Below are 22,934 nucleotides of genomic sequence, written 5' to 3'. Positions count from 1 at the left end.
TTAGAAATAAGAGAATCATAATTACCTGAATGAGGGTCGTCCGACTGTGGAGAAGAATCAACTGGTTGAGATGATGCCTCGGTGGTAGGGTAAACAACCTGCCTAGGTCCCCGAAGGTATGTCAGTGGCGCAAATTCACTATTAACGCTGTGGGTTCTATGGGAACGTTTGGAGTTGGGAGAAGTGCTGACAGAGGAGGGCTAACCAGAACATGTAACGATGGAGTGGGTATGTCTGCCGACAAGGGTGGAGGATTGGAATGAAACGGCCTGTCCTCAAAGAATGTGACATATGCAGAGATAAACAGTTTCCGCAGACGCAGACTATAACACCTGTAACCTTTTTGGTTACGTGAGTATCCCAAAAAGATACACTTCTCCGATCTAGGATCTAGCTTGTCCAGACCGGGACCAAATTTCTGAACGAAACAGATACACTAAAAAACACGAGGTAACAATGGAAATGGATTACCAACAGGGTAGAGAATAGAAAACGATGTTTCACTAGACAGAACCGACGATGGGAGACGATTTCCGAGGAAGCATGCTGTGAGTGCAGCATCTCCCCAATATATTTTAGGTACTTTCATTTGAAACATTAGCTTGCGAGTCATATCAAGCAAGTATCGAAGCTTCCTCTCAGTAATTCCATTTTGCTGCGACGTATAGGAACAAGACGATTGATGAATTATACCATGAGATTCAAGGAAAGAATTAAAACCATTAGCCACAGAAAAATACTCCTTAGCATTATCAGTACGCAAACAACTAATAGAGCACTGAAACTGATTAACCACCTCAAAATAAAATTTTCGAAAGGCATTAAACACTTTAGATCTAACTTTAAGCAAATACAACCAAGTAGTACGTGAATAATCATCCACAAAAATGATAAAATATCTAAAGCCATGTAATGAAGGAGTCCTAGAGGGGCCCCATACATCAGAGTGAACAAGTTCAAAAGGTCTTGAGACACGATTACTAACACGAGGTGGGAAAAACACACGATGGTGTTTCCCCAACTCACGAGACTCACAATGAAAAGAGGGAATATGACTAGACAGAAAAGATGATTTCCTATGCTTATCAATACGTGGGTGACCCATACGACAGTGCCATTGATAGGCATCCATAGAGGTACGAAGAGCAACACCAGCAGCTACATTATCTAGGTAGTAGAGGCCATCAATCTCACGGCTCGAGCCAATCCTCGTCCCAGTCTTCAGATCCTGAAAGATACAATAAGTTGGGAAAAATGAAACAAAACAATTAAGAGACTTAGTTAATCGACTAACAGATAACAAACTAACAGGAAAAGATGGGACAGAAAGAACAGAGGATTAATGAAGGCCCATCGATGTGGTGACTACACCAACCCCAGAGACAGGGGATGTAGTCCCATCAGCTAAAGTAACAAAACTAGGCCCCTCAGATGAAAAGGACTGGAAAGAAATAAGTAGGGTAGGATTACCAATCATATGGTGAGATGCTCCAGAATCAATGAGCCATGATCCAGAAGAAGAACCAGACAAAAAACAGGATGGACTACCTTGTTGGGCAAACGTGGCAAACAATTGTTTTCTTTTGTCTCATAGACGGACGAGATCATCATATTCTGCATGAGAGACGACTAGAGTGTCAGAGGTCACAGATGGAGAATGAGTGGATGAAGAACTCTGATAAATAGCAGCGAAGGTATTCACAGGTCTATACGGACAAAGCTCAGGATGCAAATCATAACAATAATCAATGCTGTGGCCGTCCATACAGCAATGAGGGCAATAGCGGGACCCACGTCCCCTTCCTTCACCATCGCGGTCTCCCCCTGACTCACTACGTCCACCACCACGACCACTACCCTTGCGACCTCGGCCAACACGGCCACCTCCCGGCTATGGTCACCTCCAACATATGTGACATGAGCAGAACCATCAACTATCGAGTCAGGATGCCGCGTCACCCGCATACGTTGAACCCTCAAAAAAACATCCGCCAGGGTGGGAATGGGTGGGGAACTCACAATCTGTTGTCGGACTTGAAGATAGTCAGGCCCCAACGAGTCAAGAAAACGGACAACATGCAACTCCTCCTGTCTTTTCTTGAGAATGACTTGATCAATTGTAAACGGCTGCAATAGATCAAGTTCCTGACAGAGTGCGAGATAATTCATGTAGTGGCCACTCCTTGACTTGTCTCCCATTTGAAGGCTAAACCATTCTAATAAATGATCACAATTACGCGTAAGATTATCTGCCCTAGAACATATTGTGGCCGTTTGCTCCCAAACCTCCTTCGACGACTGAAGATACATCAAGGAGGCGGCTATAGGGGGTTTCCATTCAACCCCAGAGAAATGATCTAACAACGGCATCATCTTCGCGCCACTGATCATACTCCTGACCAGTAGTAGCTGGCGGTACACGTTCTAGAAAACAGATTTTCCTACGCCCAAGGACATAAGTATATACAACCATCTTCCATGGTGGATAATTCGTCCCATCTAACCCGATGGACGTCATCTGCAGGGGGGTTCCACATGCGATTAACTTGATTGGCTCGTAGAAATCGAAGAACGGGCCTCGTCAAGTCGGGGGGCAGCAGTTTGGTAGGAGGTTTGATCCTCAGAAGCCATAACAAAAGCACTACCAATCACCAAAAAACAACAACCAACACCTTAGGGAATAAATCAAATCCCACAACTACTACAAGTACCACAACGAACAATCAATTGTATCAAGTCACCAAAGAAAACATCTAGGAACCACCAAAATCCAAATGCGACAGAATCAGCAAAATCCATATGCGAACGATGATAACCCATAAAAGAAACCAACAACACACCAACCAGCAAAATCCATATGCGACAGAATCAGCAATAACATAAACGACGAGAAGGGAACAACTCACATTACGAGAGGATAGGGTTAGGATTTGGGTGAAGGGCTCCGGAAAGTGTATAGGTTGGAATAGAGGGTGCGGTTAGGGTTTTGGGTGTGAAGAGGAGGTGCAGCTAGGGTTTGGGTTTTGAATAGGGGTTGCAGCTAGGGTTTTGTGTGCTGGGGAGGTGCGGCTAGGGTTCTGGGGAGGTGCGGCTAGGGTTTTAGCCACCTCGGTTTAGGCGGTTGGGCGGGGAGGGGTAATAGGAGGTATGAATGGGAAGTTGTGAGGTAAGATGAATGATGGTTAGGTTGTAGGTAGAAAAACCAAAAAACAAAACTTCAGTCAAGAAAAAGAGGCTATTAGGGTTAGGGTTTAGGGAAAGAAGAAGGAGAACGTACCTTTCTTCACCCATGGCTATGATACCATGTAAAGTTACATGGTATATTAACTTTGGTGGGAAGAGAGAGAGGTACGAAAGAGATAGAGGGTCAGAGAGAGAACCAATCGAGAGAGAGAATAGGTGTGCGTGTGGGAGAGAAAATTAGTTCTCTCCCTCACGCACGACTATATATATATATATATATATATATATATATATATATATATATATATATATATATATATATATATATATATAGGTGTGCGTGTGTATATATATATATTATGTTATATGCCCAATATGCCCTTACACATATGTGTGTATTTATTCAACATCCTAGACCATGGTCTTGGGCAGTTCATATAATCAAACCACCTCTAAAGAAAAGTTTTAAGGTGTGAGGCATAGTAAGTTTTCAAACTAGGACTTGAATTGGCCATTTTGGTGAAACGCTCAACAACTACACAGATGGAGTTCTGACCATGCAAAGTCCTAGGAAGGCCCAGAAGGAAGTCAATACTCACGTCTTGCTACAGTGCTTATGGCACATGTTGAAGAGTATATGAGCCGTTGTTTTGTTTACTCTGTTTGGTTACTTGGCAAGTGCAACATTGACCAATAATTCTGCCCATATCTCATTTGAGACTAGGCCCGTAGAATCGACCTTCTATCATGGTAAGTATCTCGTCTCTACCACCAGCATGAAGCTCTCACACAATAAAGTCTTTATGGGAGGAACTAGGAAGACACAATCTGCTAACCCTAAACAAGAATCTATCTCGAATCAATAGTCAGATCCCACATCGGGATGGCCCTAGTCAAGGAAGAATATAACTCTCTAAAGTCATAACAATACACATATTCAACCTTTATTCTTTCAAATCCAACCACTTCTATACTCATGGATTCTATAAGTGCATACATACAGCTCAATGCATCAGCAGGCTTATTCTCAACGCGAGCTTGGTATTTGAGAACACAGGTATATTCTTGAAGAAATGCAGCCCACTTCACGTGGCCAGGGCTTAATTTCTTCTCTGAGTTGAGGCACCGACCTAATGATTGGAGTATAGCACAAACTCCTGCGGTAGTAAGTAATGTCTCCAATAATGTAAAGCCTGAACTGCCACATAATATTATTTATCGTACGTGAAGTATCATTACTTGGTTTCATTCAATTTCTCTCTAAAGAAAGCTGTGGGGTGACCCTCTTGGCTTAGAATACGACCTATGCCAACTCTTTAGGCATCACGTACCACCTCAAAGACTTTGTAAAGTCAGGGAGACGGAGTTGTACTGGGTCTTCGATCATTCTTGTTTTTATTTCTTGGAAGGTTCTTGCAGTAGCCTTGGCCCACTTGTATTCTCCCTCACTGATGCAGTCGGTAATGGGGGTCATAATGGAGCTATAACCCCGAATAAAGCATCTATAAAATGTGGCTAAACCATGAAAGTAATCGTTCATACTTTTTCGGGAACACTTCTTAGGAACATTTATGCCACTTAGGAACACTGCTTTAAGTTGGCAGATAATTTCTCCTTATTTTCTGTACATCATTTATGCTTGCTGGTTTAGGCAACTAGGTAATCGCACATACTTCTTCGGGAACACTTATTAGGAACACTTAGGGTACTTGGGAACACTGCTTTAGGTTGGCATATAATTTCTCCTTCACAAGAACATCAAAGACTTCTCTCAAGTGTGTCCTGTGTTTGATCCTAGTGTGGCTGTATACCTCAATGTCTTCAAAATATACCGCCAGAAATCTCCCTATGATTGACATTAACACCTGTCATGATTCTTATAGAAGTGCTAAGTGCATTGGCCAAACCAAAGGGCATGATCCCCCCCACTCATACAAACCATCCTTTGTTTTAAATGCATTTTTTCAATCGTCCTCAATACGAATGTTGATTTGATTGTACCCGTTCTGATACCAAACTGATGTAAAACAACCTAAGAGTGTGGGGGGCGGGGGTATTGGATAAGCAAAGGTAATGAGAGTGACCTGAGGACCAGATCTGGGGTTCAAAGGGTGTTGGAACTAGCATGGTTGAAATTGATCCAAAATTAAGGTTTCAATCCCAAAAATTTTAAGAACGAGGAAAATTAGGGTTTGAGAAGAGAACTAGAAGAAAAAGAGAAGCTAAAAACAGGATAATAAAGAGAGAAATATGATCTTATTTAAGATATTGATAGATACTATGGCATCACATTGTTAGTTTCCAAGGAATCACTCCATGGTTGGATCTAGGGCGTCACATCCCTGATCAAGAAGGGAAGAAATCACTTCCACTTGCACGAGGCTTCAATTATTTTTCTCATTCCATCTCCTTTGGGTTGGGTTCCTCCTTATAACTCCTACATTGGGAGATCCACCATTAGTAGCATTATCATGCTTCCCAAGGTTAGCACGAATCTCCAACATCCCTAATTTTGCTTCAACATTTTGTTGGCGGGTGATCACATTTTCTAGCTTTGCATTGAAACTAGCTAGGATCTAAACCCATTGTTGTTGGTTCAGGGGTCCGAATGGTGATCCCATGGGATAGTGAGTTCCACTACGGATGGGCATACAAATGGGGAACTAAATGGAGTCCTAAAATGGGCAGCTAGCTACATTAAACCTGGGAAAACAAACCGACAGCTCCGATACCAAAGAAAGTGTGCTGCATGATCTGTGATAGATCTCTACTCTTGGTTTTGGATCCATCCCAAACAAAGCTAGTGAATCCATCATCAATGCAAATAGTGATAATAGCTGGCAACCTCGGTCTGCGCTGGTAAACTCAAAATCATGGCTGGATGCCCTCATCATAGGTTGCTTGTTCGGGAAAAAGGTATCTTTGCATAACAATGAACATATGCCATGGATATTCTCAAGGATATTGAATTTTTTGGGTTTAAGCCAATTGAAGTCCCAACGGTGATGAAACATAAGTTCTAGTATCCTCATATTCCTCTCCCAACCCCCCTCCGGCGCTCGCTCCCAATCTCCCTCTGGCTACCAAAAAAAAGAGAAGAAATAATGAAATGAACCATAAGATCTAGAATGAAGATCATCTCAGCAATCCTCATTTGTACCTGAATCTAGTGAGTTAGTTTATCTATCTTACCACCGCTTGGCTTGAACTTACTACTTCGTGGGAGTGGTGTGACCATTTATGCACTCTAATTGTTGCATATAGTGAATGGGTACCTCATCCTTTTTAGTTTTTTATATTCTAACTTGGTTGGATCACCCAGTCATCGGAGGTCAATTGAAACGTAAGAATCAATCAATGGTTGCAAAGTCAAAAGTAGAAGTTGAGTATAGGATGGTGGTTCATACTAGTCATAAGTTGATCTGGCTAAAGAGGGTGCTTAGTGAAATCACAGTTACTTTGCTTTTTGTAAGAAGAATTTTGTTATAATCAAGCAATTATTCACATCTCATTAAACCCTATGCTGTATAAGAAGACGAAATACATTTAAGTGCATTTCTTATGAAATAAGGTTGCCAATAAGTTGATATATCTTCTGAAATAAGGTTGGCAATAAGTTGATATCTCATGTCAACTAAGAGCCATCTTGAATATTTATTTACAAGTATTTCCAAAAGGTCAACATCAAGTTACTTTGGATAGAGTGCGCATCTCTGATATCTATGTATCCGCTTTAGTAGAATGTTAGAAGTTAATAGGGGATATACAAATGTAATTGTAGGGTATAATTTCTTTTAATTGTTACTATTCATTTATTCCACTTAACAATTGGAACTGGAGAATTTTTTAAATTTTCTAATTAGTAATTTGCTCCCCAAATTGCATGCTGTTATGCCTTCTAATTCAGTGTTTTAATATCCAGGAGGATTCTTCCAATTGAGTAAATTATCCGCAAAAACATGGGATGGGATGAAATTACTAGGAAATCAGTCACCTCAATCGGTCTTCGAAATTGCTTCTGCCTTTGAAATTTGATCCTCCAATCTGCCTTAATAAGGGTAGAAAACAAATTTTCATCTTCATCCTCATGATCTATGATACGTAGATATAGACATAGAAGCATGAAGCGTGTGCGGGGCCGGGCGTGGGAGCGGGGGCGAGTAAGCATGGGGTCTAGAAGAGTGAAAGGTTGGGAGCACCATGGGAGCGTTTATATAACCTTCTTCATTTTGTGTCCTCTTTCCTTGTGCCTTCTGAAGATGCCTTTGTGCTTGCTCCAATTAAGTACTTTGAAGAGTTGGAGGAGTTTGATGCAAGGAAGTTGCTGATGGTGGGACTGATGGAGTAATAAGAGCACGTGATGTGGAGAGAATGGCATCATCAGTAAGATTTGACAAAGTCATTGGTCGCTCCTTCCTAAAGAGCGCCAAATCGCGGTTCTGGAGCAGAAGCGGCACCCATGCGGCACGATTTCTATTTCTAAGGATACAGATACAAACACAAACACAAGAAAAGAATAGAGATACGAATCGACAGTTACCAAAATCTAGGACTTGGATACGGATACGAGTGTCCCATGGCATGAGATAAGACACAAGACATGTATAAATATAATATCATAAAACTTAACTAGATTTAACATAGAAGATGAAACTACTAGTAAATTTAAAAAAATTTCTATAGGATTTACATGTTCAAAATTATGATTGGAAATATATGACACCAACAAGAAAAAATTATTATAGTTAATTCAAATAGAGTGACATATTTTTCGAACATTATAGCTATTTTGACCAACACAAACATCCATGAAGTATCTTAGTATCCGAGTAAGGGTTGTACTTTGAGCCTACACAAGTGTCCAGATATTATAGTTCATGACGCTTTCCAGGAGGCTGATCTTCATGTGTCTGATGAGGTTCTTGAGCTGTTCACTATGTTGCATTAGTTCGTCAGAGTCGGAATCCGACACGGGTACCGAGTGTCAGATTCAACAAACCTCAAACAGACAGATTCGTGGATTTGCCTAAATATTTTGATCGGTTTTTAGATTTTAAATTTTTGCATAATATTATGGTTATAACAAGTAATATATTGAAGATTTTAAAAGGGTAGGTAAATATATTGTTATATTATCATTTAAAAACTTACTAGTACGATGGATAAAACTCAAAATATGCTGTAATTATAAAGTCGTCGTAGTAGTATTAAGAAAAAAAATAGATAAAAGAGAACTAGAAGTGTTGCAGGGAATCCTGAAGTATTGGAATCCAACACATATCTGAAATGGGTACTTCACCCATTCAGAAGAACCCATATAGTATGGGTTGTTCCCTAGTTTCCATTGTTGTTAGTGTTTCTTTGTCGGGTTGCTCCAAGTGGATTTCAACTACCGAGCCTCCACTTCCATCTTGTCATGGGCACTGGTAATAAAGTCCTGCATTAGTCGAACTACTCTCTGGACTCAATCTATCAATACCTTATTCCTATGTGCTGATTCAAACTTCCATTGTTTTCTCATTCCTTCCAGCTATATGATCTTCACTAAGTTTCAATGAACTTTGGCTTACCTCGTGGCAATCAGGACTTGCTCGGACACAATAATTGATGCAGGAAAAATCAAATAACAAGAGGCAATTGCTATACTGGAAGTAACCCAAACAAGTAATTGTGGATAAAAGGCTAAGGACTAGAATCTCTAATTGAAATTGGGGCAGCAATAGATCTTAGGCTCATAAAATTTTATGGAACAGCCAGAATTCCACCAACAAGAGACTTAACTAGAAATGAAGCCCCACCCCAGATCCTAACCAATCACCACCCTTGATCATGTAAAATTCCTAAACAATTGTATAAAGAAAGTCCTAACAGGCTCCTGGCTTTCTAGAATTGAAAGCTGAAGTTCCTGGCCTTGTTTGAATGTATGGTTTTATATCATCATAGACAAAAAAAATTCAACCTTGACCAACTCAGAAATTTAGAAAATACCTTAAATATCCTTTTTTAATGATAATGCCAAAAATATCCATAAAATGAATAGAAACACATTCATCTCATTCTTGAGTGTGGGGTCCACCAAATGACATTGCATGACATCATGTTGATGTTACCTAATGGGGTGATTTCGACCTTTTTTCTGCTGGTTCTCTTACTCTTCTCCTTGTTGCTTTGAGCATCTTGAGAAATCACTTTGTTCACAAGTGATGGTTTTTTCAACCATTGCAGATATCATTACAATGTTTCAGACGCGAGACTTCACGAGCACATTGACAAAGGAAGGGTAGATGGTTTGTACATCAGCTCTATAGCTTCATCATCAAATCTATGGGCTGTCATTATGGATGCAGGGACTGGATTCTCTGCTCAGGTTTATGAACACTCGGCTTTTCTCCTACGCAAGGTTGGTAATGCAGAAATGTTCTCCATTTAGCTTTTGCAATTTCACTAGTCTAAATTGTTTCTGAGCTTATTTATTCTTTTTTGATTCAATTCAGGACTGGATTTTGGAGCAGTGGGATAGGAATTACTATATCAGTTCCGTAGCTGGTGCGGCCAATGGCAATTCGTTGGTTGTAATGTCCAAGGGTTAGTCAAACTCGAAAACTTTTATCAATAAGTTGAGGCTTTGATTATTTAAATAGTTGCAATTACCTCAATCTATTAAAATCTTTTAGAAAAGTTAAAAACAGGTAAGAACTTTTACGAAACAAGTGATTGATAGTGAGCACATCTAGATATGATCTATGCAAGATTCTGTCTCTCCCCAAAGAAGCGCTGCTTAAACATGCTGTTGAAAATGTAGGCTTCGAGACTACATATTTTAACAAATGAAAACATTAAGCTTTCATCATTAGTCAAAGGACTCATAACAAGTAGAAAATAGGAATAGGATTTGTAGATTTAGATAGGTTTGTAGACTTTAGATCCCATGAAGTGTGATAAATAAGAAGTGGTAAAATGGTCTCATGAGCATCAATGGATGTTTTTCACAGTTATGAATTCTTTTGACTTGAGATTTGTTGTCAGCATGCATCTCCTAGTGACCAAAGTTTGTTCTTCTGTTGTGCAAACCCTACCTTTTTATAGGTGGACCTCTATAGCTGGTAGAATTAAAAAAATGATTATGTAGAAGATATTTGAATAATTAACAGATCCAGATCTACAAGCAGATAATCAAGGAAGAGTAGTTTTTTAACATAGATTGGTCCATAACTTCTAGTAAATAAATGTTTGTTTTTGTATCAGAATTAGTTTTATGTAGTTCATTCATTTTAGAAAGGTATTACCTTTAATTTACTCTGAGAAAATGTGGAAAAAACATCACCATAAATATAGGTGGCCTCAAATAATATATGTTAGAATAAGCTTATGTAGCCTAAGGGCATTATAGTCTTTTCATATTCTTTTCATAATAAATATATATGTGTGTGTTAGGGCAAGGAGGCTAACACACAATATTCATTCTCAAATCTCTCTGTTAACATGGTATCAGAGCCCTAGGGTTTCTCGATGCCCTAGGGACCTCCATTGAAGACCTCCTGTCTTCCTCCATTGAAGCTCATGCCCATGCCCTAACTTCTTCTTCTTTTTTCTCTTTCTTCCTCCATCTTTACTGGTTGCCCCCTCTGCGCGCCCCCCATGGAAACCCAACTTTCCATGTTTGCCCCCTGCGCGCCCCCCTGGAAAACCCTACTCTTCACTGTTTGCCCCCCCTGCGCGTTCTTCCTTCTTCTTTTGTAACATCTTTCCCCATCTTCTTTGACCTATAAGGATAGTGTTCTTCTCTTCTAGCCGTCGGGTGTTCATGCCCTAAATCTTCCCGTTACATTTCTCACATTTTTTGGTCGCGGCTCCGCTTTGTTACATTTTTCTTTACTTCCTATTTGATGACTTAAGCTTTGTCTCTATGTTTTGTTGTAGTTCCACAAGTATGAGGCTTCGTGCTTGTTTTTTTGGGGTCCTTCCGGCGGATGTTTGTGGTTTTTCCTTCTGATTGTTTATTTTTCGTGGTGATTTGCTTGCCTATATTTGGCTGCCCTTTTCTGTGGTTGTCTGTGATTGTTGTGGTGTGTCTTGTCTGGTCTGCTTCACCCACATCCCATTTGAGTTTTGGTGTGGCCTTGCCATCAGCTTCTTCCTCCGGTTCATTTCCGGTGTCGATGACCTCTATGACATCCATTAAATTGGATGGTGCTAATTACCCTGCCTGGAGTCGTTCTGTTCACCTCTATTTGCGAGGTCAGGGCAAGTTATGTTTCATCACGACGGATCCTCCGGATCCTAAAGATGCTGGGTATGATAAGTGGAGTCAGGAGGATGCCCAGCTTCAGTCTCTTCTCTATCAGAGTATGGAACCAAAGATTGCGAGCCACATGCTATTTCTGGATACATCACGGGCAGTCTGGTTGCGTGCTGAGACACTCTATTCCGGCAGCAACAATCTTATGCGGATTACTGATGTTTACAGTGACTTCTTTCGTATCTCGCGTGGAGATAAGACTGTTGCTGAGTACTATTCGGATTTTGTTGGTCTTTGTGAGCAGATTGATATTTATCATCCCCCATCCACCGACCTTAAGGTCTTGGCTCAACAGAAGAATGAGCTCCGTACTACTTGGTTTTTGGATGGCTTAGGGCCTGAGTTTGTCCCTCTTCGGCAGCAGATCCTTGGGTTAGGCATGCTCCCATCTGTGGATGAGATCTTTTCTCGCGTTCAACGCGCTCTACGTCTCGATCCGGCTATCTTTGTTGCTAGTGACTAGTCCGCCTTTGCTGCCCAGTCTGGTTCCTTTCGGGGCACTCGTACTAGGGGTCGTGGTCGCAGTCGTCGCGGACAGGGCCGTGGCTTTGGCCGAGATTCAGGGGAGGCCGTACTTATGGGGGTCGTGGCTCACGTTATTGCAGTCATTGTGACATGGAGGGTCACACTATTGATTTCTGTTACGATCTCCATCCCGAGCTGCGTCCAGCTCGAGCCGCCCACTTCGCTTCTGAGACTCCTGCTGCACCTACTCCTGCTCCCTCAGACACCATGCTCGTCTCTCGGACTGAGTATGAGTCACTTTTGCACCTACAGGAGAAAGGGAAACAACTGGCTGCTCAACTTGCCACAGAAGGTAGCAACCCGTCTTGCTCCCTTAGCTACTCCGCTTCCCGGCTTATTGATTCTGGTGCCTCTCATCATATGACCGGTAACAGTACACTTCTTAGTTCCTTTACTTCTCGTGCTCCTACTAAGATGGTCACCTTGGCCAATGGGACTCGATGTCCTATTTCAGGCACTGGGACTGTTACAGCCACATCCCACTTATCCTTATCATCTGTACTCTGTGTTCCTACTTTTCCCTGCAATCTTCTTTCTGTTAGTCAGCTTACTAATCGCTTTAATTGTTCAGTAACATTCTTTCCGTCTTATTGTGTTTTTCAGAACCTTGCGACTAGGAAGACGATTGGCTTGGGGCATGAGACAGATGGCCTATACTACCTGGATGATGGTATCACTCCCACGGCGTTTAGTACCTCAGTAGATTCCTTTATGTGGCACTGCCGGCTCTGTCATCCTTCTCCTGAGTGTCTGTAGCGTTCTTCTGTTGTTTCTAGTGTTATTAGTCCTTTTCATTGTGAGTCCTGTCAGTATGGAAAACACCATCGTGTTTCCTACCCGTCTCGTTCTGTTAGTCGTGTCAGTAGTCCTTTTGAGTTAGTGCATTCTGATGTTTGGGGTCCATGTCGTACTCCTTCTATGTTTGGTGGTAAGTACTTTGTTTTTTTTGTTGATGATTTTTCCAAGATGACCATGGTTTATATAATAAAGGATCGTTCTGAGGTGTTTCTACATTTTGTTTATTTTATGCTGAAATTACAAATCAATACTCATGTTCCCTTAAATGTTTACGTACTGATAATGCCCGTGAGTATTTTTCTGATCGGCACGGTTTTCAGGAGTTTCTTTCTAGTCGTGGAATTATTCATCAGTCGTCTTGTGCCCACACTTCACAACAGAATGGTGTTGCCGAGCGAAAAATACGGTATCTTGTAGATATAGCTCGCACCATTCTGTATCAGATGCATGTTCCCAAATCTTTTTGGGCTGGTGCTATGCTTACAGCCTGCTTTCTGGTTAATCGTCTACCATCTTCAGTTCTTAGCAATCGGTCCCCTTTTTCAGTGTTACACCCTTCTGGGGATCCGTTTTCGTTACCTCCCAAGGTGTTTGGGTGTGTTTGCTTTGTTCAGGATCTCACCCCAGGACTTGATAAATTGGCCCCAAGGGCAATCAAGTGTGTTTTCCTGGGTTATTCACGAACCCAGAAGGGTTATCGATGCTACAGTCCTCAGCTTCGCCGCAAATTTAGCAGTGCTGATGTCTCATTTTTTTAGAATACTCCCTACTTTCCTGCTTCCTCTTCTTTACCGGTATCTCCTCCTCCGTTGCCATTGCCGGTTCCGGTTCCCAGTTTGTCACCGGATCCGGTTCAGCGTCCCTTCCAGGTATATACTCGCAAGCGTTTTACTACTTCAGTTGAGCCTTCATGCCCTGCTATCTCTTCTCAGCAAGCGGGTCCTTTACCCTCATCCTCTGATGATGCTACTCAGGTTGATGAATCTCTTGATGCCCCCATTGTGAGCCGTACTCGTTCTCGTACCACTCATCACCCTATTTCTAATGCGGTAAGTTATGCTCGGTTATCTCCTTCGTATACCGCATTTATATCATCTTTGTCATCGGTTTCTATTCCCCGCTCTGCTCAAGAGGCTATGCTTGATTCAGGATGGCGAGCAGCTATGGAGGCTGAGATGGATGCTTTGGCCAAAAACCAGACATGGCAGTTGGCTTCCCTTCCTCCTGGTGCTCAGGTAGTCGGATGTAAGTGGGTGTTCACCGTCAAATACCTACCTGATGGCTCTGTTGAGAGGTTAAAAGCCCGTCTTGTTGCCAAGTGCTTTACTCAGACTTATGGGATTGATTATGTTGAGACATTCTCTCCAGTGGCAAAGATTCCATCCATCCGTGTATTGATTTCTTTGGCCGTGAATCAGTCTTGGCCACTATATCAGTTGGATATCAAGAATGTGTTCCTCCATGGTGATTTGCAGGAGGAGGTGTATATAGAGCAACCACCAGGGTTTGCTGCTCAGGGGAGTTGCAGCATACCGTCTATAAGCTTAGAAAGGCGATTTATGGTCTTAAACAGTCTCCCCGTGCTTGGTTTGAGAGATTCAATGAGGCCATCCTACGATTTGGTATGAAACAATGTGCTGTAGACCATTCTGTGTTCAGCTCTCGAAGCAAGGATGGTTTGATTCTCCTGGTTGTATATGTTGATGATATTGTTATTCCAGGGAATGACAAAGCAGGAATACAACGCCTCAAAGATTTACTTCAGAATGAATTCAGCACAAAAGACCTTGGTGTTCTGAGATACTTCTTAGGCATTGAAGTGACACATTTACAAAAGGGGCTATCTTTGTCCCAAAGGAAGTATGCTCTTGATATTTTGGAAGAAACAGGTCTTCTGGGGGCAAAACCTGCACAGACTCCTATGAATCCGAATGTCAAGCTTTCATCTGATCAGGGAGTGCCACTAGAAGATCCTGGTCGATACAGACGGTTAGTAGGGCGGTTGATCTATCTCACAGTCACTCGTCCGGACATTGCATATGTTGTTGGTGTGGTTAGCCAGTATATGAGTGCGCCTCGGACATCACATTGGTCAGCTGTGATTCAGATAGTGAAGTATCTGAAGAAAGCTCCCGGGAAAGGTCTTCTCTTCAGGAAGCATAACCATTTGAGGATTGAGGGATACTCTGATGCAGACTGGGCCGAATCTCCTGCTGATCGGCGATCTACTAATGGCTATTGTACCTTCATAGGTGGAAATCTAGTATCTTGGAAGAGTAAGAAGCAGGACGTTGTGTCACGATCCAGTGCAAAAGCAGAATACAGGGTCATGGCTTACACAAGCTGTGAATTAATTTGGCTACGGTCGTTTATGTCAGATATTGGATTCTCATACTCCTCACCTGCATCCCTCTACTGTGACAACAAGTCAGCCATTCACATAGCTATGAATCCAGTATTTCACGAACGAACTAAGCATATAGAAGTGGATTGTCGCTTTATTTGTCACAGGATTCAGATAGGCAAAATTCAAACCGAGTTCACTCGAACGAATGATCAGATTGCAGACATGTTTACCAAGCCATTGAATGGAGTTCGATTGAGTGATTTATGTAACAAGCTGGGCATGTATGACATTCATACTCCAGCTTGAGGGGGAGTGTTAGAATAAGCTTATGTAGCCTAAGGGCATTATATTCTTTTCATAATAAATATATATGTGTGTGTTAGGGCAAGGAGGCTAACACACAATATTCATTCTCAAATCTCTCTGTTAACAATATATGATGCAGTAGTTCATTAATGGATCAAAATCCATTGTCATTAGAAATTAGTATTGTTTTAGGTATATAGTTTTGCAGCTTAGTTTTTCAAATGTTAATATCAGTACCTATTGTCAATCTAAACCGCTGTTAAGTCTACTTCTCATCATGGTTTTAAATTTCGGCCGAAACGTTTCGTTTCGGCCGAAATATTTCGATTTCGGTGAAAAACGAAACGAAATTCACAGTGAGTCGGAAAAGTACCAAACTTCACCGAAACATTTCAGAAATTTCGGCCGAAACGTTTCGTTTCGGTAAAATTTTGGTGAAATTTGGGAAATTTCAGTGAAACGTTTCGGAAATTTCGGTGAAACGTTTCGGTGAAGTACAAAATTTCGGTGAAATGTTTCGGAAATTTCCGAAATTTCACCAAAATTTCACCGAAATTTTTACAAGATTTCGTCTGAAATTTCGTACCGAAACCGAAACCGAGATTTAAAACCTTGCTTCTCATCATTCATGAAGAGTAAAGAGTATGATGTACATGTAAAGAGTATAATGTACACAATAAATTCCATGCTTCATGAAGAGTAAAGTGATAAACTGTCTCAAATCATACATATTATATACTATGATATAGTCATAATATATGAATTATGAAATTCGCTATCATTTTTTAAAAATGAATTATGAAGCATGAAATATTTATTGTATGCTACTTAGTTCATAACTCTATTCTACACGGGGTAACAAAGAGCTAAGTCAAAGTTGTCACTGTGTCCTCCTCTATGAGGGTTAATGGGTGATAGCCATGTGGAAAAAATTTATGAAAGAAATGTATGGAAACATATGCAAATGATGGATATTTAAGATGAAATTTCAGGAAATGCTAGAAGAACAAATACACACTAAAAAACCATAACATAAGTAAGAATACCATGATAATGTTTTAATAATATCACAAGGTGCAGTCCCAATGGCAGATGGGTGGCTGTTTAAGAATACAACTATGTGTTAGGCCAAGGTGATGATGGCAACCCAAGAGCCCCGGGTTGGGGGGATTGGGTTTTAGAAGATCTTTGTCCTTTTAAAACTTAATTGGCAAATTCAAGCAAAAGAACAATTTAAACAATAAGCACAAGATAAAAATCAAGATGCACAAATGAAAATAGAGAACAAAGAGAGAAAATAGTGCACCGGGAGATTTTTATTGTGCTTCAGTCCAAGACCCCGGACCCACATCCACTCCACTAAGAACCCTTGACCGCTTCACTAAGACCCTATCTTCTTAAAGGTGAAGATCAAACCAATACAACGAGGTGGCTCCTCGCCTCACCACTTGCCGACGAAGATGGCTTCGCGTCTCCCAACACTCGCCTTCAGAGATGGCTCTGTGTCTCCAAACACTTTCCAAATACAATATAAAGAAAATGAAAAATATAAGAACCTCTCTCAAGGTATATAGCACACTAATCTCGCAACAATAGTTCACTGTCAAGGATGTCCAAGTTCAAATCCTATATCCAATCCCTTAATTCATGTGCAAATGAAGGCCCAAGAGGGTATTTCACTCCAATATGTGTCAAAGCATGTTTCATGAGTGTTTCTTAGTGTTTAAGAGGAGTATGGATCTTTAAATAGCCAAGGGAGATCAAAACTAGCTGGTATGGGGCTCCCAACGGCTAGTACGGAGGCTACTCACGGAGCTCCTTGCTAGTTGTTAAGGCTATTTTAATTTCAGAGAGAACCATCTATGGAGCTCTGTGAGGACCCCCGGAGTTCCGTGGAGACCCGCGAAGCTCCATGAAGGTCAATTCCAGCATTGTTTTGACAGATTTGTGCTCGTTCTTTTTATGGCCTTTCACACTGCACTTGTCTTTATGAAATAGGATCCAATATGGGTCCAAATGACTTAGGACACCACAATGGTCATCTACCTTTAGTTCCATTTATCAAATTTGATCTTAAAACTCTTTTTAGTCCCCCTTTAAGTGCCTTTAGGTGCAATTCACCGAGGGATCAGATTTTACAATCTAAACTGAGGAAATTTGGTTTTTGCTCTTCCAATTAGCCTTCTTCTTCAAGTCTTCTTCTTCCTTCCATGGATCTTCTCTTCGTGATTGCCTTAGCCTTGATCCATGCTTCCCTTGACTTTGGTACTTTGCTAGAACCTAAACACTTGAGCAGCAAACTTAATCAGTACTATTTAATCACTTGTGTTTGGAATCATCAAAACAAGATAGAAGATTGCCAAAGGTTGAACCATTGGGCTTACATGGTTTCAAATCAAATCACAACCGGTGGTTGTTGTACGAGGCAAACGACATTTTTCCCTTTTTACCTTGTTTATATTTTGTTTGACAATTAATTACCTCTCTCTGCAACTCATTTATCTCCACCTTATTCATTGCACCTTCGACCGCCACTTCAACTTAAAAGAAGAAGAGGGAGAAGAGGAAGGGGAGGAGGAAGGAAAAAGAAGAATCAACGCTAGAAAAAATAAACACATTATCAAAAGATTGGGTCGTGTCAAAAGATCAGGTCAACATGCAAAAGATATGGTTGACTTGTAAAAAAATTAGGTCTAGTGGCAAAATAATTGGCCCGAACAGATTTTCCTTGTTCTACCCAATTTGTTTTGCCAGTTGGCACAATCTTTTGACAGGTTGACCCGAATTTTCGTGAGTCGACACAATCTTTTGACTGTTCTACTAGATTTTTTTGCGAGTCAACCCCAATTTTTTTTGAATTGACCCAATCTTTTGACAGGTCGACCCGATATTTTTGCGAGTTGACCCGATTTTTTTGTGAACCTGATCTATCGATGGGTTGACTTCTCAAAAAATTTGGCCGACTGGCAAAAAATGGGTCAACTCGAAAAAACAATCGGGTTGCCCCATCGAAAGATTGGGTCGACATGCAAAACAATGTGGTCGGTCCGTTAAAATATCCAGTCGACATGCAAAAGAATTGGGTCGACGCGCAAAATCACGATTTTCCCTGTTTGACCAGATTTTTTTGCAAGTCATTTCAATCCCTTGATGGGTTAAACTGATTTTTTTGCTATTCGACATCTTTTGCAAATGTGTTTATGTTTTTCATTTTGTCTGACACAGATTCTTCTTTTCTCTTGCTCTTCTTTTACTTCTTCTTCTGAGTTGAAGCAGCCATTTACAGTGTAAAAAATAAGGCGGTACATAAAAAAACAGAAAAAAATTGAGGAGGATAAGAAGAGGAAAACGGTCTTTCGGACCGGTCGGTGTCCCTCCATCGTCAATAGAGTTGAAACTACCATACATCCGTCAATTCAGACTCTTTTTGTAATTACTTTGTCTTTTTCCCATATTTGTATTTAATACACACAATGTTTTGAAAATCGGAATCAAATCATAAGTATTGTAATAGGGATTGAATCGTATCAGATCATAAATTGTAAGATTCATTCTTATATATATATATGAGGCTGTGTACATCTAGCCCTCCCCAGACCCCGCAATGGCGGGAGCCTCGTGCACTGGGCCGCCCTCATATATATATATATATATAAACTATTAAAAAATCACAAAGAAATCAGAGAATAATAAAATCACAAAGAAACATCCAGGATTAGTTATTCAATATTATTATACGAATTCTTTGCTAACAAACTTGTCAATTAGTAATCATTTATATCTCATCGAAACCCATGCATGTTAGATAATAATCTTAAAAATAATAAAGGAGACAAGATCATTATGATTTTCAAGTCTCAAACATCAAATGAGAAATATCAATTATAAAAAAAATGGTTAAGTCATCGAGGTTGTCCTCATTATAGCCGTCTCCCGGCTCGATGTAAGTAAGACCCTCATACACATGCACTGTGCTTGACTGGTTCATACAGGTTCGATTCATTTGAACTTCTTATCCTCCTCTTTCTTTGTCTTCTTAATTCCCACGATAGGGTTTTTGAAGGCTTCTTCTAATGCAAAAGGAAAAAGGTGGTCTTTCGTAAGAAAATCTTAAACAGAACTTAATTAAGATAAATCACATGAATCATATAAATCGTACGATTTGCGATCAAATCGTAAGATTCATTCGATAATCGCAAGTGTCATTCAAACCTCATACCCAATGCCATCGCTACAACCACCTCCACCATCACTAGCATCACTGTCATCATCACCACCTCCGTCTTTGTCATCTGTCATTTATGACTACTACCTCTCAGATCCTTCAGCTCTAATACTACACCTACATTGCCAATATTGTCTGCCTCATCACTGTCATCATCACCCCCTCCGTCTTTGTCATCTGCCATTTATGACTACTACCTCTCAGACCCTTCATCTCTAATACTACACCTACATTGCCAATATTGTCTGCCTCTATTCTTTTCAAAATTTACTTGTACTCTTGGTTGAAGGTATCATATTCATTTTCTACTGGCCATGGACCCAGCTCATCATTTTCTTCATAGATATAATATAAATGATTTGGATCAAAGTATTATCTTCATTTAATTTCTCATATATGATAAACACGTTTTGTAATGCGTGTATGCAACCTTCTTAACTTACCTAGGTGAGACACTTGTTACAGGAGCTTCACACATTGTTTTGTCTCAACTATAGTTCCATTAAAATGTCACAGACCCTAGTGTTTCATGGTATGACCAAACATATTGAGATTGATTTTCACTTCATTTGTGAGAAGGGAAAAATAAAGAGGTAATACTGACACACATCCCATATAAAGATCAAATAGCATACATATTCACTAAAGTGCCGACAACAGAACAACATTCGCATTTTATTGACAAGCTGAAGATATTTAGAGGAACACACCATCTTGCTGCATTCTCTAGCAGCTCTGGAAGCTTCCAGCTTCTGCCGGGTATTTCTCTTTCTAGCCCCACTCAATGGTGGGAGCAAACCGAAGGTTAGAGATTTCATTATTTGTCGTTAACGGTCTATAGGCCATTTTAAATGACATTGATGTACGAGCGATGTGTTGAGTGAATTTCATTACATTGAATAGAAGACTCACATGAATTGTGTGGTCTCTCCCATCTCTCTTCACATCTTCTTATTCTACTTCGTCTTCTTCGACTTCACATTTTTAATCTCGTGGGGATGTTTTGCTAAAAGGAAAAAACCCAAAAGTATCAAGAGAAGTCGAAAATATCACATGATTCTTTCTAGCAGATTTTATTTTTTGCTCAAACAAAGTAATGGTAGATTTTTGGTTACTCTTTTATTTCCCCAAGAAAAATAAGTTGTAAGAAAATGATTTAATGGATCCAAAATTTTTAACTTTAAAGATAAAAGGGATTGTCATTTAAAAACAAAAAATTGGGTAGTTTTCATTTGAATTTAAAAATGGATACTATGTTTGTTCACATATTTCTATCAATCATTCTTTGAAATATAACATATTTTATGCCTTTTAAACCTTATTTTCTTGCTTAGGAAAATCCAAGAAAGAGTAACTTAGAATTCTTGTTGAGAAAATCCCAGAATTGTGATTTTTGTTATGCTCACAGCATAGCTCTGCATGCCCTATTTGTAGCTTTGCATCTTTTTGTATGACTGGACTTTATATCTGCATTTTCAATACAAAGCCTAGAATTATTTTATTCGTATTTTTCCATCTTCAGTAAATGTTTCTCTTCTTCCAAAAAAAGGAAAAAGAAGGCCCGCTTGTATCACCATGGATATTCCTAGGGGCCTTCAAGGTCATGTATAGGGAATGCCGAGTTACCCTTGGTTCTTAATTGTTAAATTAGAAAAGATTAAATAGCGCCATCTCCAACGGCTTAAGCTTTTGGAGTAATTGGTTGTTTCACATGATATCAAAGCAAAGGTCTTGAGTTCAAACTTCCTTGATTTTAAAAATCCACATGTAAGGGCCAACCCAAAAAGAGGGGCCACATGTGCCATGTGTAGGCCAACCCTAAAAAGAGGGGCCACGCGTGAGGGGGAGTGTTAAAGTAAAAAAGAGTAAATAACGCCATCTCCAATGGCTTAAGCTTTTGGAGTAATTGGTTGTTTCACATTAATGAAGCAATTTGTTACCACATCACCTCAGTTTTCTTGTTGAATGTTTCTTTTCAGTGCACTACATTTAGTGAGATACTTCATTAATAGAAATTTATATTTATTATACAAAGACAATTGGGGATGTCAGTTGATGTACACACTAGAATTATTTTAGTTTTGTAGTAACTCTAAACAGGGTGCAAATATCTACAGATTCCTAAGATTCATTTTCTATGTTGAAAAAGTAAACAAAGTCCCACAAAAGGTTTTCTATATCCTATTGTCTCCCACGTCCCATTACTTTCAAACCAAATTGCACCTAGCTTCTCAGGGGCTCTTTTGTGCACTTTAGCCCGGGTACCTTTCGGATATTAAGATTTTCTGTACGACAATGTGAAGATGTCACCGTCATATTGTTTATGTTTGATTCACATCGATATCATCATTTTATAGGTTCATTATTTGCTATTATTTCTTAACCTTTAAAACATTCTCAAACTATTTTTTTTGCAGTCTCCTTATGTTTATGACTTATAAGGTCTTGTTGTGACTGTACAGGAACACCCTTTAGTCAACAATCATATAAAGTCAGTGATATATTTCCTTTCAAATGGATCAATAAGAAGTGGAAAGAGGGTTTTTTTGTTACCTGCATGACCACGGCAGGTAGCAAATGGTGTGTTGTCATGTCACGAAATGCCGGTTATTCCCATCAGGTATATGCTCAACAATCTTCGCTTCCAAAATAAAAAATTCAAGAAGTCATTTGTAGTTTGAGAAAAATTGAAGAGGTCACTTGTAATTTGATTTTGCTTCTGGTTCAGGTTGTTGAGCTTGATTTCCTCTATCCAAGTGAAGGGATTCACAGACGTTGGGAGAAAGGATACCGGGTTACATCAATTGCTGCAAATACAGATCAAGCTGCTTTCATACTAAGTGCACCCAAGAGGAAATTGTCAGATGTGACGCAAGAAACATTGCGCACATCTAACTTTCCTAGTAACCATGTTAAGGTATGCTGGGTTGTTTTGCTGAAAAGCTCATTGAAGAGTTGTGTCATGCACAATGTCACAAATATCTCCGACATTTTCAAAATATCGTGATTTTATAATGACATTTTGGTAAAACGACAAAATCCCAAAATAATCCCAAGATTTTAAAAAATATAGTGATATTTTCATTTTAATCATTAACCGAGATATTTTTTGCGATATTTTCTATTTTTTTTTAAATGTATATTTTTAAATCATTTTATTTTAGCGTTTTTCCTCGATATAAACCCGAAAAATAATATATATCCCGAGATTTTCCCTTGCCGAGAAATTCATGAGAACGACATTTGTGACT

The 22,934-nt window shown here is 39.9% G+C and overlaps 1 protein-coding gene across 2 annotated transcripts in view; it reads left to right on the top strand.

Annotated features, from left to right (window-relative positions):
- The window catches only part of LOC143876007 (casein kinase 1-like protein HD16), a 36,191-nt gene that overhangs the window by 12,393 nt on the left and 864 nt on the right, over positions 1–22,934 (top strand). For both annotated transcript variants that reach the window (XM_077377608.1, XM_077377609.1), the window contains exons 13-16: positions 9,409–9,583; positions 9,678–9,768; positions 22,146–22,303; positions 22,412–22,600. In XM_077377608.1, coding sequence (XP_077233723.1) covers positions 9,409–9,583; positions 9,678–9,768; positions 22,146–22,303; positions 22,412–22,600 — 613 coding nt within the window. The remainder of the gene's footprint in view (positions 1–9,408; positions 9,584–9,677; positions 9,769–22,145; positions 22,304–22,411; positions 22,601–22,934) is intronic.

Source organism: Tasmannia lanceolata, unplaced genomic scaffold (assembly GCF_043159265.1).
Source record: "Tasmannia lanceolata isolate RefF3 unplaced genomic scaffold, GAP_Taslan_0.1 ptg000004l, whole genome shotgun sequence".
NCBI classification, from domain to species: domain Eukaryota; kingdom Viridiplantae; phylum Streptophyta; class Magnoliopsida; order Canellales; family Winteraceae; genus Tasmannia; species Tasmannia lanceolata.
The sequence above is the reverse complement of the archived record's forward strand: the minus strand, read 5'-3'. Positions and strand labels throughout refer to the sequence as shown.